This window comes from Ooceraea biroi, chromosome 3 (assembly GCF_003672135.1).
Source record: "Ooceraea biroi isolate clonal line C1 chromosome 3, Obir_v5.4, whole genome shotgun sequence".
Classification (NCBI taxonomy): Eukaryota; Metazoa; Arthropoda; class Insecta; order Hymenoptera; family Formicidae; genus Ooceraea; species Ooceraea biroi.
The window spans coordinates 9,375,590-9,392,213 of NC_039508.1; the positions used below are offsets into that span (position 1 = coordinate 9,375,590).

General features: G+C 65.4%; 3 protein-coding genes across 3 annotated transcripts; all 3 read right to left on the minus strand.

Moving 5' to 3' along the window:
* Positions 1–1,727: 1,727 nt before the first annotated feature.
* Positions 1,728–4,054, minus strand: LOC109610820. The gene is made up of 3 exons (XM_026968119.1): positions 3,834–4,054; positions 2,308–2,891; positions 1,728–2,068 (listed from the first exon to the last, which is right to left on the minus strand). Exons 1-3 carry the CDS (start codon positions 4,052–4,054, stop codon positions 1,728–1,730), a joined length of 1,146 nt encoding a protein of 381 aa, XP_026823920.1.
* LOC105277117 lies at positions 4,054–5,075 on the minus strand. Its single transcript, XM_011335286.2, has 2 exons — positions 4,366–5,075; positions 4,054–4,186 (listed from the first exon to the last, which is right to left on the minus strand). The coding sequence occupies exons 1-2, from the start codon at positions 5,073–5,075 to the stop codon at positions 4,054–4,056; spliced, it is 843 nt and encodes a 280-aa protein (XP_011333588.2).
* A 1,315-nt stretch (positions 5,076–6,390) lies between these two features.
* On the minus strand, positions 6,391–6,987 carry LOC113561604. Its single transcript, XM_026968120.1, has one exon. The coding sequence runs from the start codon at positions 6,985–6,987 to the stop codon at positions 6,391–6,393; it is 597 nt and encodes a 198-aa protein (XP_026823921.1).
* Between the last annotated feature and the right edge of the window lie 9,637 nt (positions 6,988–16,624).

Below are 16,624 nucleotides of genomic sequence, written 5' to 3' on the forward strand. Positions count from 1 at the left end.
GTTGTTGCATGCTGTATGTTATAGTAAAATAGGCCAATATGCTTCGAACAGCGATCCAAAAAGTGACGAGGGCGCCTGCCACGACCAATCATGTGGCCTCGGGGGTGCCCCCCGCATGCGCGGCACGGTCCCAACCAGTCACCACCTGGCAGTACCACACATGCGAGATTATTCGCTGGCTGATGAGGCAGCCCCGAATGTCTCGGTTACAGACTTCGCGGGCCTCTGTACTAATCGGGGGGGCCGAACACATGGCCCGCACCCCCCCTTTAGCGGCACGAGGGAAGCGCAGAACCCCCACCTTACCCCTGTACCCTCTTTAACCAATCACGACAGGCACCAGGCACTTCCGGATACACTGTCGTCACAACCGACCTGCTACCATAAGATGGCTTCCCGACGCACACACACAGAGCATCGGGTACTTGTAGGAGGATGTGTATAGAGTGCCTCCAACACTCGTGGTTGTCTAGATGTTCATGACAACCCCCGGGCCCTTAGAGCTAAGATGGTGTGTGCTCACAAGGGCTTACGGTGTTGCGTGGGTTTTTATAGAGGTTGTCCTCCCTCGCGGTCCAGCAGGCCCCCGGTCCCCCGAGGTCGGCAGCAGCCTTCCAAGGGGGGTTCCGGTATGAGCGTATGACGGGGGGAGGATAGAAATCCTCCCCTTACGGTGCCGCATCCACCGGGCGTTTGAAGTCAGGGTCGCCGCATCTCCTACCGACGACTGAGACGGAAAAGGGTCCCTATCGGAGTCGCCGGGCTCCGTGCCCCCTCCGGAGGCTGTGCGCTCTTGGATCCTATCCCTCGCTCCAGGACCTCCCGATGGTCCGAAAACCAAAGGTACCTCCGCCAGGGGTTATCGAGACAGGGAGCCCTCCCACTACGTCAAGGTGGCGCACATGGGAGAAAACCTTTTTTTTAGGTGGGGGAACCAGTCATGGGCCCCCTCGCGATCCGCCCAAGGATCGCGAGGGGAGTGTGAGACTCTTACTCATTAAACCTACCTCCATGCGCCACCCCTGGTGTTACGGGGGAAGCCCTGGAACCGCTACGGATTCTTCTGGCTTCCCCCCACCAAGTATACGGTTCCACGCGCTGTGGAAGCGCGTGCTCGCAAATGCGGGCCCGTCCCACCCCATGGAGTGTGGCGCACCACCACTTCACGGGGACCCCTCACATGTAGAGGGGGGTTTTTAGGGCGAGAGCTGACTAGCCCAAATCAGCTCTCATCCTCCCATCCTACCCGTCCTTGGTTGGGGTCACGCTGTCCCTAGGGGACAGCACGACAGGGAAGGCCCGGGCAACTACCTTGCCGGCCAACCCCCGTGTGCCCGGGACAAATGCCCCAGCGGCGCACAGCCCCAACCAAGGACCCACCGCGTCACGGCATTGCACGGGAGCAATGCCGCGTATGAGATGGTGAGAGTGAACGCTGGGCCCGGGCCAATGCCCCGCCGACCCAGCGTGGGGTTAGGCCGCGTTCCACGGCCCTTCCCCCCAAAGTACCGGGAAAAAGGGTACCCTGTCACCCGCCCGATATCCCCGCCCGTTGCAGATCCAACCGGTGTTGGGCCTGCCCCGCCTCCGAAACTGGGGCCACTTGTGGGGTGGCCTTCCAGCCGTGTTCGCCTCATACCGGGTGGGGAGGGGGGATCTTAACTTAGATCCCCCCAGCGGGGTCATCCGGGCCTGGCGTGCACGGCCCCCCGTCTTCTCCCCCCGCCTCATGGCTGCCGGTCGGGGTCCTCGGCCTCGCGGACCCGCTCGGCCGCCTCCTTCTGCGACATAACTTCCTCGCAGAAGGAGGCAAACGCACACCAGGACCTCTCGCTCCCGACGATCGCGCGTACGACCGACGGGAGGGACAGGTCCCCACCAATTCTGTTTACCAGGACACGGCGCTCACCCGCCCACGAGGGGCACTGCTCCAAGGTGTGTTGCGCCGTGTCCTGGTCCGCGCCGCAATGATGGCAGCGCGGTCCGCGCTCGCGCCCTATACGGCTCAGGTACTCCCCGAAGCACCCATGTCCGGAGAGCACCTGAGCCATTCGGAACGTCACACCGCCTTATCCCCTGTCCAGCCATTCCGCCAGACAGGGGTGGACGGCCTCGGCAAACCTCCGGCCCGACGTGATGGTCGGGTCCGCGAGGTGGCGCTGCTATTCGAGTAGCGCTCTTTGCCGTGCTTGTTGCCCAAGGACCACTTTGGCCCTGGCCGTTAATTTGACCCCCTGTTCCCTCGCCCGCCGCGCCCGCTCGTACGCGTCGGCGTACGCGGGAGCAGGCATGGCAATGGAGGGGTACCGGCCAAGGCCGTCGCAGCCCTGTGGGAAACGGTCCAATATAGGCGGGCCACGCGGGCGGCCACCCTTCTCTCGAAGTGCCGGACGCCTTTGTCCGCCCTGCTGGTGGACGTCACATCGTTTGCCCACACGGGGGCCCCATACAGGGCCACCGATCGGACCGCTCCCGCATACAGGCGGCGAGCCTTCACATGAGGGCCCCTCAGGTTGGGCGTAATGCGGCTGACCGACATGGCCAGTCGCTCCAACCGGGGGGCCAATCCTACAAAGTGGTCCTCGAACGACCAGCGGCCGTCCAATGTGAGGCCCAGGTATTTTACCGTGGGTCCCACCGGGACAGGGACGTTCCCCACCATAACGTGGGCCGGAGGTGGTGCCCCGCGGAGGCCATCATGAAAAACGATGACCTCCGACTTGTGAGGCGATACCTCCAGCCCTAGGGCGCGAATTGCGCGGACCACGCATGCCACTGCCGTTTCGGCCATGCGCGCCGCCTCCTTCCATCCTGGACCCCCGGCCATCACCAGTGTGTCATCGGCATAACACACCAGGTGGCAGCCTGGGGGCAGGGCAACCCTGAGGACCCTGTCAAATGCGAGGTTCCAAAGTAGGGGTCCCAACACCGACCCCTGAGGAACCCCGCGTGACAGGCGCCTTCCGCGTGTCTCACCGTGCCGACCGGTGTATTCCATCTATCTGTCCCGGAAGTAGTCCAGGACCGTGTCCATCAGGTAGGCAGGGAGGCGATGATAGCGCATCGCCTCCACCACGGCCGTCCATGGAAGGGAGTTAAAGGCGTTGGCGATTTCAATACTGACTGCCAACGCCACCCCTCCCCCCGGCCGCTGTTACGGCCACCGTGAGTGATCGGACGCGTTTGATCGTGTCCATGGTCGATCAACCCTCACGGAAGCCGTACTGCCCATCGCACAGTCCCGGACCGTTCCGGGACAGATGCTGGACGATGCGGGAAGCCACCACTCTCTCAAACATCGTCCCCGCATCGTCCAACAGACACCACCTGTCGGTACGCGGAAGGCTCGTCCGCAGGTTTGCCCGTCCCTTTCGGGATGAGGACCAATTTGGCCCTCTTCCAGGATGGAGGGAATTTCCTTCTCCTGAGGCAGCTCGTGAAGAGCTGCCTCACGTGCGGGGACAGCACCTCAAGGGCCTGGTCCCAAGGCTTGCCGGGGATCCCGTCGGGGTCGGGGGCCTTGTCGCCCCGCAGCCCCTTACGGGCCCCGGCCATCTCCTCCGGAGTGACCCCCGGGACCTCCTCCGCCTCCCGTTCTGGAGGCGGGTCCTGGGAAAGGGGGGACGCCCTCTCCCGCTGGGAAGAGCGCGTCTATAATCCCCTCCTTCACCTGGGGGGGCAAGGACTCCGTAATTGGGGGCGCCCACGGGCGAAGCTTGCCCATAACAAGCTTGTAGGGGCCCCCACGGGTCCTCATCTATACCCCGGAGGAGCTCATCCCAGGCCCTATCTTTGGCCCTGCTGATCGCCCGCCGTAGAGAGTCCCTGGTTACCCGGTACTCCCCATAGGCGACGTCAGTCCTCGCGGCAATCCCGGATCGACGGGCACGCAAAAAGCGCCTTCTGGCGCGAACGCAGGATCGCCGTAATTCGGCGATCTCTGTGTCCCACCACTATGCTGCCCGTCGGCCCTGAGGCCCCCTGACTTGGGGCATTGAGGCGTCACACGCATCCGTGACGATGTCCCGAAGCCAGGTGGCCTCTTCCTCCACATCATCGGCCAGACGCCTGTCCGGCCACGTCGCCGCGAGGAGACTGGCGATCAGCGAGTCCCCGCATATCTCCTTTACTCTCCACCGCCGTGGTCGGTCGCCTCCGGCCGGGTGGCGACGGGATGGAACCGCACCTAAGGGTAGAGTCAGGGACATCGAGATGTAGACATGGTCTGACAATGTCTCGAGTCCCGACTCCACCCTCCACCCCCGCACTCTGCGTGCGGCAGGGGGATTGGCCAAAGTCAGATCAACGATCGACTCCCCCTGCCAACGCACGCAGGTGCTCTCTGAGCCCGTGTTTAGGACGCACAGGCCCAGAGTTGCCGCCCAAACGACCAGGATCTCGCCCCTGACGTCGATCCGCGGGGAACCCCAAAGGCCAGATTTGGCGTTGAAGTCCCCCGCGACCAGGACCGGGCGGGGAAGGCATCGTTGGACACACTCCCCCACTCCGGTCAAATAATCGTCAAATGCGGCGAGACCCATTGCCGGAGGCGCGTAGCGGGTGCTACCGACCACGACGGTGTCGCCCCACTCTACTGCCACGAACCCCTCCCCAGACTCAAGAAGAGTCATGGGGGAGGAGCACGTGGAGGGGCACCAAGTAATCGCGACGGAGCCACGCCTGTCGGTGACCCAGTGTGGGTGGCCGACAGGCACGCGATGTGGTTCCGCCGCGACTCCCAACGCGTATCCGCGCTCCACCATGCTCTGGAGAAAAAGATCCTGAGCCCGGCGGGCGCGGTTAAGGTTGACTTGGAGGACCTGGCCCGCCATTACTCCACGTCCATGGCGGGCTCCTCCAGGCCCCTCTCGTCTTCGTCGTCCTTTGCCTCCGCCTTCTTCCTCCCCATCGAGCGGGTCACCCGCTGGGGCTTCGGCTCCTCCTCCCGCGGAGGAGCCGGCCCTCCTTTGTCCCCATCGGCCGGCCAGGACCAGCGCCGCCCGCTGCGACACCGTCCTGTAGGCGCGGACAACCCTGGCGGCCAACCTCCTCTCCGAGGCCCTGCAAATTCGCATGGCCTTCGGAGAGTTCGTGAGGTCGGCTGCCTAGATCGGCGCCCCATAAAGGGCGATCGATCTCATCGCGCCCACCAGCAGGCGCCGCACCCTTCCCGATGGGCCCCTCAGGTTGGGCAGTATCCTCGACAAAGCCATCGAGGCGCGCTCCAACCTGGGGGCCAGGTCCTCGAAGTGCCTCTCAAAGGACCACCGACCGTTCAGAGTGAGGCCCAGATATTTGAGCCTGGACCCGACCGGGACGAGATGTCCCGCTACCTGAATAGAGGATGGAGGCGGCGCCCCGCCACGGTGCAAAAACATTGCCTCCGATTTGCGGGGGGCCACCGCTACATTCGCCGTCGTTATGGCCTCCCCCTAGCCCACCCCCCGACTACCAAAATAGTGTCTTCAGCGTAGCCGACGACATGGCAGTGGGGGGAAGGGCAGCGCGCAGCACCCTGTCGTAGCCCATGTTCCAATAACAGGGTCCCACAACGGTACCTTGAGGGACCCCTCGGGACATAGGCCAGACCCGGGCGCCACCACCCCAGCAGACATGATACTCTCGGGCAAGGGCCTCCAGGTATACCGGGAGGCCCATCTGACGATGAGCCCCCCAGATAACCCTCCAGGAGAGGGAGTTGAACGCATTTGCTATATCCAGCGACACTGGCAGCGCAACTCCCCCCCCCTGCAGCAGGGAATCCGAGAGGGAGCGAACTCGACCGATCGCATCGATCGTCGAGCGCCCCTCCCGGAACCCATACTGCGCCTCATGGAGCCCGGGCCCATCCCCGGACAGGTGCCGAGTGAGGCGACCCACGACTACCCTCTCGAATAGCTTGCCGACCTCACTCAGTAAGCATATCGGCCGGTAGGCCGCTGGATCATCTGCGGCCTTGCCGCGCCCTTTTGGAACGAGGACCAAAGTGGCCCTCTTCCAGGCCGGGGGGAAGACCCCTTCCCTGAGGTAGCGAGTAAACAGGCGCCTGATGTGCGAGGACACAACGTCCAAGGCCAAGGCCAGGACTTTACCGGGGATCCCGTCGGGGCCCGGAGCCTTATTAGGCTCCATGCGCCGACGGGCCTCGGCGAGCTCATCGTCCGTCACCTCCGAGACTTCCGGTTCCAGAGGTTCCCCGCAAAGCCCCCGCTCCCCGATCCCGTCCCCGGCACCCCCCTCACTCGGAGGGAAGAGGGCGCCGAGAACGTTCTCGAGAACCAGGGGCGGCATTGATTCGGTTATTGGGGGCGCCCAAGAACGAAGTTTCCCCATCACGATCTTATAAGGGCGCCTCCACGGATCCCCCTCTACCGACTCGATGAGCTCGTCTCAGGTCTTGGCCTTAGACTTCCCAATCGCGGCGCGAAGGGAGTAGAGGGCCGCCCTCCACTCCCGGTACCGTTCCTCGAGTTTCGCGTGTGCGACCCCCCGGCGACGGGCTCGCTGGAACTGTTGCCTTGCCCTGACGAAGCAACGTCGCAACTCGTCGATCACGTCGCACCACCAGTAGGCAGCCCGCCAGTCAGGCTGACCCGCTCGGGGCATGGACGCGTCGCACGCGTCCGCGAGAATGCGCCCGAACCAGTCGGCCTCCTCGACCACCGTCCGGGGTGGTTGCTCGCCCCACGTGGTCGCTTTAAGCGCCGCGACTAGTGTGTCCTCGCACAACCTCCCGAGAACCCATCGCCGCGCCGGAGCACGTTGCCCCCCGCGGCAGCGGAGGGGTGATCGACCGAGGAGTGCAAGGGAGAACCAAATATGCCGGTGATCCGACAAGGTTTCCCCCCGCACCACTTCCCACCCCCGCACCACACGCACTAGGGAGGGGGAAGCCCACGTGAGATCCACAATGGACTCCCCCTGCCAGTGCACACAGGTGCTCCCGGAGCCTGTGTTTAATAAACACAGGCCCAGGTCCGCCGCCATCCCTCCACGAGGCGCCCCTTGCCGTCGGACGGCGGGGAACCCCACCGCGCGAACTTCGCGTTGAAGTCCCCCGCGATAAGGATCGGCCGGGGGGCGCATCTTCGGATGCATTCCCCCAACCGATCCAACACGTCCCCGAAACGGGTCACGCTCGTTCGAGGGAAGATGTAACACCCCACCACGGCGACGGGTCCCCAAAAGGCTGCCACGAACTCCTCCCCGGACTCAAAAGGGTAGAGCGGGGGGAGTTCCTTGCGCCTCCCCAAACTAGTGCGACAGAGCCCCGCCGGTTCTCCACCCAATGGGGGTGGTCGGGTGGAACGCGGTAGGGCTCCGCCATAATGCCTAACGCGGTCCCACGCTCGACCAGGCACTGGACAAAAAGGTCCTGCGCCCGTCGAGCGTGGTTTAAATTGGCCTGGAGGACCCCCAGAGCCATTACGCCGCAGGCATCTCGACGTCCTCCACGTCAAAGACTACACTAGTTTCGGGGTTGGGGGATCTCCTCCACCCTTCCCTGCCTTACCTCACTCGCCCCGCTCCTGCCCCCTGTCACCCGCCCTCGCGCGGGGTGGTCGTTGGTCCAGCCGAGGCTGGGCACAAGATCCACTCCCCTCCGCCAGCGAAGGCGGAGGGGTGTTTAGGGGTTTGGCGGCAGATGGGGTCAAGGAGGGGGGACAGGGCCCGGATATAGCCCCGGCAGCGGAATCGGGGAGCGAGCTCCCCGTGCCCGGCCCCGGGACCCCGGTCCTCTTCCCCCCTCTATTCTTCCCTCGCTTGGGCGGAACACAGGCCCTCTCGCCGTATCGATGATCGGCCGGAAGACCCGCGTCCACACAAAAGGCACACCGGGCCCTCTCCTTGCAGAGATTGGCCCGGTGCCCCATTTGGCCGCACCTATAACACGCCCCCCTCCTGTTCTCCGCACTGCCGCAAAGGGCCATAGTATAACCCCTGCCCCAGCAGCGGAAACACTGGAGGGGGCGTGCGTCTAAGAGAAGCACCTTAGCTTTAGCCCAGCCGACCGTGACTCGGCCAAGGTTAGCCAGGCGCTTACCTGCCTCTGCCGGAACCTACAACCAGACTGCTCCCATCTCGTCGGGTCCCTTCTTCACGGGTCCCGCGTCGATGCTAGCTGCATCGCACCCTCCTTCCTTCGCGACTACCTGCGCCACCACTGCTGCCGTCGCCGACGCGTCGAGTCCGGAGATCCAGAGTTCTGCCTTCTTCTGAGGGCGGGAGATACGCACGTCCTCTTCGCCCCTCAGCACGTCCCTGAATCGGCCGGCCAGGATGTCCGCCTTCCGATGTGCGTCCTCACCGGGAATCTCCAAGATATAGTCTCCGGTGATGGAGCGACGCCGCCGTTGAATCTCGGCGTCATGGTCCGCCAAGTTGACCTCCCGCTGGAGTGATCCATTACTTTCCCAAGGGCGTCCTTGGGACAGGTGATGCCGATGGCCGCCGTGTTGGGTATCCGGACCCGGGGCTTCTTCGGTTGAGGGGCCATTTCCTTGGCCCCCCCGGCCCCAGGCACGGGCCCCCTTTCTCGCCCCTAGGCGGGGGGCGGGGCCCACCGGAATGAGCTTGACGTCGTCCGGTTTGCCCCTACCCCCGGCGCCCCACCACCAGACGCCACTCCTTCGTGGAGTCCAACGGTGTCGGAGGGCGCGCCGCCCCCGAGAACCGCGTAGTGTCGTCCTTGGACTTGACCGGGGCCTTGTCCCGGGGCTTCGCCCTTGCAGCTTTACCCCTAGGTGTAGGTGGGGGAACGGTGGTAGCCCCGTTTTCGCTTTCGCCTTCGCCTTTCCTTTCTTTTTCCCCGTTGTCTTTACGGGGGGAGCGTTTTCCGCTTGTCCCATCCGGTTCGGGGGCCCCGGGGTCAAAGGTCGCGCGACCGCCGACACACGGGCCCGCGGGGCAGCCGAATCACGAGGAGGGCCCAAGGCTTTGATAAGGGCCTCGACCCTCTCCATTACTCGCTCCTCCAACCGGGACATCGCCCCCTCCCATACCCCTCTCAGAGGTGGTAGTGGTCGACCCCCGCGGCGGAGACTGCATCCCCATCACGGGCGCGGATGGCGTATCCCTACCCACGTCGTCCGATGCAGCGTCCCGTTCGGCCTGCTCCTCCCTACGCGGTCGCATCACGAGGGGAGAGTAGGAGGGGCAGAGCCCGGTCCTGGTACCGGCATCGGGTTTGGGGAGTAAACTCCCCGCACCCGGCCCCGGCACCCCGGTTCCGTCCCCCCTCTTTCCCCACCCCACGGGTGTTGCGACTCCGACGCGCGAGCTCGAAGTTCGCGGATCTGCTCTCGCAGGACCTTCACCACCGCCCTCAGCTCCGCCAGTTCCTCCGTCTCCCGATGCCCCTCTCTCCGTTAAAACGGACATACCGAGGCGCACCTGCATTGCGACGTCCTTGAGGGCCTTCTGGTACGTGCCCTTGAGGTTATGGGAGGTCGTCGCTACGTCCTCCACGACCCTCATCGCGGCCACAATAGTGGCCACGATGTCGGCCGTGGGATTCGCACGCAACGTCTCCCTATACTCCTCCAATTTCCCGCGATGTTTGCGTGGAACTGAATGGAGGATGGTTTCCGTCCTGTCGTGGAAGGCCTTGCTCCCTCTTCCACTCAGCCTTCTCCTTCTCCGCCGCTGTGGCCTGCTTCTTAGCTTGCGCCGGTCCAATGTACTCCCCGGTGGTAGGGGGTCGACCCCTCTTCTTTCCTTTGCTGTCCGGGGGGCCTAGGATGTCACTGAGACCTCTGACTCGGCGTCACTCGTTGTCTGCCGCTCCGCCCATCGCTCGCTGCCGCTCGTAGAGGTGGCTGCTTGTTGCCCCTTATGGTGCAATTTCCCCATAGCCTTTCTGGCCCTATACCATGACGGCATGTTCTTCCGGGTCGTCTTCCGTGGCGACTCCGATCGGACACACTCCACCCGAGCGGTCCCTAATCGGCGAACACCGGACCCAGACCCGGGTCCGCTCACTCCCACGACCCCGGATGTTGTGGGGTCGGGTGGAGACATCTCCGAAGGCGTCTGAAGCGCCTCCTGGAACGCTCCCTCTCTACGAGCGTCATCGTCGCTCCCCTTTCCATCGTCCCTCAATGTTTCTCGTCCTGTAAATATAAATAAATTAGTATCTGCCATTTTCATTTATCCCTTCCCCCGTCCGGCTCCTGTCCACCAGGGTATACCCTCACCCTCGCAAAGCGAGGGGCCCCAAGTTCCCCCGGGGAGTGGACGGATACCACGGGCCGAGGAATATATTATCTCGGTGCTGGGTTCCAGCCCCCTACTCACCACAAGGGCTTTCAGGGGTCCCGGGCCTCCGACAACCCGGGCACTGGACGGGTGGCGCCAGCCCGGGGGCCCCACGGACAGTCCGGGTCACCGACGTCGCAACCCCTCGGGACCCTTTCCGCCGTGGCGACCAGCAACCGTCCAGAGACAGCGGTGCCAGCGTGCGAGCGTTGCGTTGCTTCTCCCACTGCCTCCCCGCCCCCTTCCCAAACTCACAAACCCCATTCCTCCCCAGAAACCCACCCATCCCTGAAAGTCCCCTGCCGAGGATGAGGACGAATCTCGATCTCCTACGGAGTTCTCGTACGCCGTCCTCCGTTTTCCCACGAGGGAGATGTCCCGCCGAGCAAGGTAGAGAGGAGGGAGGACAGGGCCCGGACGTATTCCCGGCACCGAGCCGGGGAGAAAAACTCCCCAACCCAGCCCCGGGACCCCGGTTCCGCTCCCCCGTCCCCTCCCCGCCCCGCCGGCGCTGTGCCATCTCGTCTGGCCAGTATCTGCCGATCTTCGTTGGCGCGGTTTACCGCCACCCTTATTCCGGGCACGGTTGTCCGCACATACCGTGCTGACTTGGCTGATGTTAACCAAGTGTGCTCGATCGCTGGCGCAATGCGCGTTGGCACGGTTTGCCGCCCCCCTTTCTTGAAAGGAACAGTTTGCCGCGCGTCTCCCTTCACCCCGTACATCGGGGGACTGCGCCTATAGCCGCAGATTCTAGGAGATGTTTATAGAGGTCCTTCTAAACCTCGCGGTTGTCCAAGAAAGTTGGGGCAACCCCCGGTCCCCTGGAGCAAGATGACGTTTGCATCACAGAGGTTTCCGGTATTGCGTGGGTATTTATAGAGGTTTTCCATCCTCTCGGTTGACGTCGCAAGCCGGCTCGCGCCATCGACCCCCGGGCCCTTGGAGCTAAGGTGGTGTGTGCTCACAAGAGCTTACGGTGTATGTGGTTTTTTAGAGGTTCTGCCGTCCTCGTAGCCTCTGGCAGTACGCCTTTGGCCCCCGGTCCTCCGGAGCAAGATGGTGTCTGCATCACGGAGGCTTCCGGTGTTGCGTGGGTTTTTATAGAGGTTGTCCTTCCTCACGGTCCAGCAGGACCCCCGGTCCTCCCAGGTCGGCAGCAGCCTTCCAAGAAGGGTTCCGGTAGGAGCGTACGACGGGGGAAGGATAGAAATCCCGCCCTCACGGTGCCGCGTCCACCGGGAGTTTGAAGTCAGGGTCGCCGCATCCCCTACCGACGAATGGGAAGGAAAAAGGTCCCTTTCGGAGTCGCCGGGCTCCGTGGGTTTCTTTTATAAGGGTTACCAGTCCTCGCGGTCCCAGCCGAAGCTAAGACCACTGGTCTTATGGAGCAAGATGAAGTTTGCGTCACATAGGCTTCCGGTGTTGCGTGGGTTTTTTTATAGAGGTTTCCCTTCCTCGCGGTCTCAGCCGAAACCAAGACCCTCGGTTCCTCCAAAGAGGATTTCCGGTGTGGGACTCGGGCACCTCGGGAACGTCACTTCCCGTACCTGCTACACCGTAGCAAGCCCCTGAGGGAAGGGAAAACCTAACCTAACCTTTTTTGGAGGAGGAACCCGTCATGGGCCCCTTTGCTCCCCTTGGGCGGGGTGCGAGGGGATTGTGAGACTCTTACTCACGAAACTTACCTCCATCTGCCAGCCCTGGCTGTATGGGGCGCGAGATCGGCCTAATGGCACTTCGTTCGCGCCCCACGTTGCCCGGTGTACGTCCCTAGCGCCGGTGCGCTGCCCTTTCGGGCCCTAATCCCAACCCGCGGAGTGTGGCAGACCACCACCCCGCGGGGACCACCCCCCTCTATGGAGAGGAGGTTTTAGGGCGACGGCCGACGCTCCCAAGTCGACCCTCGCCCACCCGTCCCCGATACTCCCTGTTGGGGTTCGCGGAGTCCTTGGACCCCCCGACGATGATGGCCTGGGCAGATACCCTGACGACCAGTCACCCGAGTGCCCGGGCAAGTGCCCCGCCGGCACTCTGCCCCCAACAGGGATCACGCGCCTGCAGCCCCACCTGCACCCGAGTTGGGGCCCTTCCCCGTGACTCCGGAGGAAGGTCTCTCCGATCTTCCTCCCGAGTCTCCGCCCCTGCTGCTCGCTCTCCCGCCCCGGACGCGACGAGGCGGCCGCCGGTGTCGCTACGACACCCCGCGGCCCCCCCGGCGTCATCCGTGGCCGGGACCCCTTCTTCCGATCCCAGGTCGGCGCTCGCGCTCGGTCTCCTCCTTCCGCAGCATCACCTGCTCGCAGAAGGAGGAGACCGCCCTCCAATTCCTCTCGCTCCCGACCATCTTCCTCATGACGGTCGGGAGCGAAAGATCCTCCCCCCTACGACGTCCTTAAGGACACGGCGTTCCACACCCCACGCCGCGCATTCGGCAAGGGTGTGGTCCGCCGTGTCCTTTTCCGTCCCGCAATGGTGGCAGTGCGGCCCGCGCTCCTTCCCGATACGACACAGGAACTCCCCGAAGCATCCATGTCCGAAGAGAACCTGTGTCGTCCTGTAGGTCAACGTCCCCCATCCCCTGTCCACCCACTCGCAGAGGATGGGCTGGACGGCCCCGGCGACCCTCCGACCCGAATCGCCCGGGTCGGCGAGTCGCCGCTGCCACTTCAGCAGCACCGCCCTCCTCTCCTGGTCCCTCAGGGCCCCCCTTGCCCTGGCCGTCAGCACCACACCCCTCTCCCGCAGGTCCCGCCGGCGGAGGTACGCGTTAGCGTGCCCCTCCGCCAGCAGCTCCACGGGGGGTGCCCGCCAGGGCCAGCGCCGCCCTTTGAGAGACGGTGCGGTACGCCCTCACGACCCTCCCGGCCAGCCCCCTCTCGGTCGCCCTCACCACCTGGAGGGCCCGCCGGGAGGCCCGCGAGGTCCCCCGCCCAGACCGGCGCCCCGTACAGGGCGATCGACCGCACCGCTCCCACCAGTAAGCGGCGCACCCGCGTCTCAAGAGGAGGCGACTCAGCGCGTTGGTCGCCCCCTCCAGCCTCGGGGTCAGTCCCCCGAAGTGTTCCTCGAAGGACCAGGTGCCATCCAGGGTGAGGCCAAGATACTTCAACTTGGTCCCCACCGGGACGCCGACCCCGCCGACTCTGATCTCGGCCAGAGGCGGCAGACCGCGGCGATGGTCGAAAAAGAACATCGCCTGGGTCTTCTGCGGCGCCACCTCCAGCCCAGCCTCCCTGATGGCGCGGACCACCACCGCCACCGCCAACTCTGTCAGCCCGGACGCCTCCCCCCAGTTGGAACCCTCGGCCATCACGCAGGTGTCGTTGGCGTAACACCGCACGTGACAGCCGGGCGGGAGAAGGACGCGCGTGACCCGCTCGTACGCGAGTCTCCACAGGTACGGTCCCAAGACCGACCCCTGCAGGACTCCGCGCTCCACCTCGTGGGTCCTGGTGCTACCGTCCCGGTCGACCCACTCCAGCGACTTGCCCCGGAAGTACTCCAGGATCACCCTCGCGAGGTAGGGAGGGAGGAGCTGCGTGTGCATCTCCTCCACTATCACTCCCCAAGGGAGGGAGTTGAAGGCGTTCACTATGTCTAGCGACACCGCCACCATAACTCCCCCCCTCGAGACAGCGGCCTCCATGAGGGCCCTCACGCTCAACACGGCGTCCACCGTGGAGCAGCCCTCCCGGAAGCCGAACTGTCTCCTCCTCACCCGGAGCACCCCCGGGGAGGTGCCGGACGAGACGGCCCGCTATCACCCGCTCGAACAGCTTGTCGATCTCGTCCAGCAAGCATATCGGCCGGAACTTGCGCACCGCCGCCGCGTCTCCTCCGCCCTTCGGGATGAGAACCAACTTGGCCCTCTTCTAAGCCGAGGGGAAGCGTCCCTCCGCCAGGCACCGCTCGAAGAGAGCCCTCACCCGCGGGATCAGGACCTCCATTGCGAGGGCCCAGACTTTGCTGGGAATCCCCTCCGGCCCTGGGGCCCGTTGTCCCCGAAGCCGGCGCAGGATCCTCGCCCACTCCTCCGGACCGATCCCCGGTATCTCCTGGGGCCGCTCGGAGGTCATCCACTCTGGGGGTCTCGGGCACCCGCCTCCCGCCGGGAAGAGGGTGTCCAGGACCCCGCGCAGCTCCAGGGGATCCATCTCCTCCGTCTCCGGGGGTGTCCATTGCCGCAACTTGCCCATTACGAGCCGGTACGGACGCCCCCAGGGATCGCCCTCCACGGACCGGAGGAGCTCCTCCCAGGCCCTCGCCTTGGCGTCCCTGATCACCGCCCTCAGGGAGCTCCGTCTCTCCTGGAACTCCCTGTAGCGCGCGTCCACCTCCGCCGCCGTCCCCCGGCGACGGGCGCGGGAGAAGCGGCGCCAGGAGCGCCCCGATGCGCGCCGCAGCTCCGCCAATCCCGCGCTCCACCAGTAGGTGGGCCGTCGCCGAGGCCGGCCGGCCCGGGGCATCGTAAAGTCGCACGCCTGCGTCACGACGTCCCCGAGCCAGCCGGCCTCCTCCTCCACCGTGCTCTCCGGCCTCTCCGGCCACGTGGACGCGAGCAGGGCGGCGACCAGTCTGTCGCCAGACAGCCCCTAGAGCGCCCATCTCCGCGGTCGGGGTTCGCCCGTCCCCCGTTGGCGGGGGGCGGAGCCCGAGAGCGGAGACACCATCATAGATATGTATCTATGCTCTGACAGCGTCTCCACCCCCGACAACACTCTCCACCCCGACACCCGACGCGCGAGGGCCGGGGATGCCCAGGTCAGATCGACCACGGACTCCCCCGCCCACCGCACGCAGGAGCTGTCCGAGCCCACGTTCAACAGCTGCAGGCCCAGACCCGCCGCCCAGTCCGCCAGCACTCCGCCCTTCGCGTCCGGCCGCCGGGAACCCCAGAGCGCGGACTTCGCATTGAAGTCCCCGGCGACCAACAGCAGGCCGCGGGGGTGCCGAACTATGCACCCCCCCAGCCTGTCCAGGAACCCCTCGTACTCGGCGAGACTCAGGCTCGGGGACACGTAGACCCCGACCACGGTGATGCCTCCCCACTGCGCCGCCATGAACTCCCCCCCGACCATCAACACTCGGAGGGGAGGGGAGCCCGCGGCGTCGCCGCGAACTATCGCAACGAGGCCCCCCCCCCGCCGACAGGCCAACTAGGGCTGTTCGCGGGGGGCCTGAAAGGCTCCGCCGCGATTCCCAACGCGTAACCGCGCTCCGCCAAGCTCTGGAGGAAAAGATCCTGAGCCCCGCGGGCGCGTTTAATGTTGGCCTGGAGGACCTGGCCCGCCATTACTCCACGTCCATAGCGGGCTCCTCCAGGCCCCACGCACCTTCGTTGTTCTTCTCCTCCGCCTTCTTCCTCCCCATCGAGTGGGTCACTCGACGGGGCTTCGGCTCCTCCTCCCACGGAGGAACCGGCTCCGGCGCCGCGCCCGCTGACGTGGCCGCCTGACTGGGAGCCGGGGAGGCGACCCTTTGCGGGCGGGGAGCGGCCTCCGTCTGCCGCGCCCCTCCCTGGGCCGCCGTCTCCGACCCCCTTTGCACCCCACTTTTCCCTCCCTTGGAGGGCGGAGCACAGGCCGCGCTACCCAGCCTGTGGTCCGCCCTCCTGCCGAGACCCGTGCACAGGGGGCACTTCGGGTCAGCGGCGCATCTGCGCGCCCGATGACCCGCCGCGCCACACCTGTAGCACAGGTCTCGGCGGTCTTCTCGACTGGGGCACGTCGCTTGCACGTGCCCCTTCGCCAGACACATGTAACACATCAAGAGCCTGGGCTCCAGCACGCTTATCGGTGCCCAGGCCCAGCCCACTCTGATCCTGTCCAGGTCGGCGACCCTTCCGCCGGCCTGCGCAGGAAGCCTGATCCAAGAGGTCCCCAGGCCGTCTGGGGACCTCTGGATCGGCCCTGTCTCGACATCTCGGGGGTCGCAGCCTCCAGCGGCTGCGACCGCCCGAGACACCGACTCCTCCGTGGCCGCGTCGTCCAACCGCAGGACGCGCTGCTCCGCCTTCTTCACGGGTCGGGTGACCTTCACCCCCGACCCCTCGAACACCTTCTCCAGGCGGGAGGCTAGCTCGTCCGCCTTGGTGACGGACTCCGGCCCCGGGATCTCGTAGATGAGGGTTCCCGTCAGGGCCCTCCTCACCCGCGGCGCGGCGATCCCCAGGGCGTCGATGTCCACGCCCTTCTGCGCCTTCTCCACGACCCCCTTGTAGTCGCCGTCGGCGGCCGTGAAGACCACGGCCGCCGTCTTGGGCGACTTAGGGGGCTTCGGCCCCTTCGCGCCGGGTCGACCGCCGGACGGGGAGGGTTTGCCCCCCCCCGCTGGCCCGTCTACCTGGGGCGGGTGTGCCCAGCAC

Bases quoted from the DNA above. Each gene is read 5' to 3' on its own strand.
- LOC105277117 (XM_011335286.2), bottom strand. From the start codon at position 5,075: ATGCGAATTTGCAGGGCCTCGGAGAGGAGGTTGGCCGCCAGGGTTGTC. The intron at 4,187-4,365 runs GTGCGTCCTAAA...CTCTACCCTTAG, and splicing joins TGGGCGGCAACTCTGGGCCT to GTGCGGTTCCATCCCGTCGC.
- LOC109610820 (XM_026968119.1), bottom strand. From the start codon at position 4,054: ATGTGGAGGAAGAGGCCACCTGGCTTCGGGACATCGTCACGGATGCGT. The intron at 2,892-3,833 runs GTAACCAGGGAC...CGCATTTGACAG, and splicing joins TCGCCTATGGGGAGTACCGG to GGTCCTCAGGGTTGCCCTGC. The intron at 2,069-2,307 runs GTACCCCTCCAT...ACAGGGGATAAG, and splicing joins GGCTGCGACGGCCTTGGCCG to GCGGTGTGACGTTCCGAATG.
- LOC113561604 (XM_026968120.1), bottom strand. From the start codon at position 6,987: ATGGCGGCGGACCTGGGCCTGTGTTTATTAAACACAGGCTCCGGGAGC.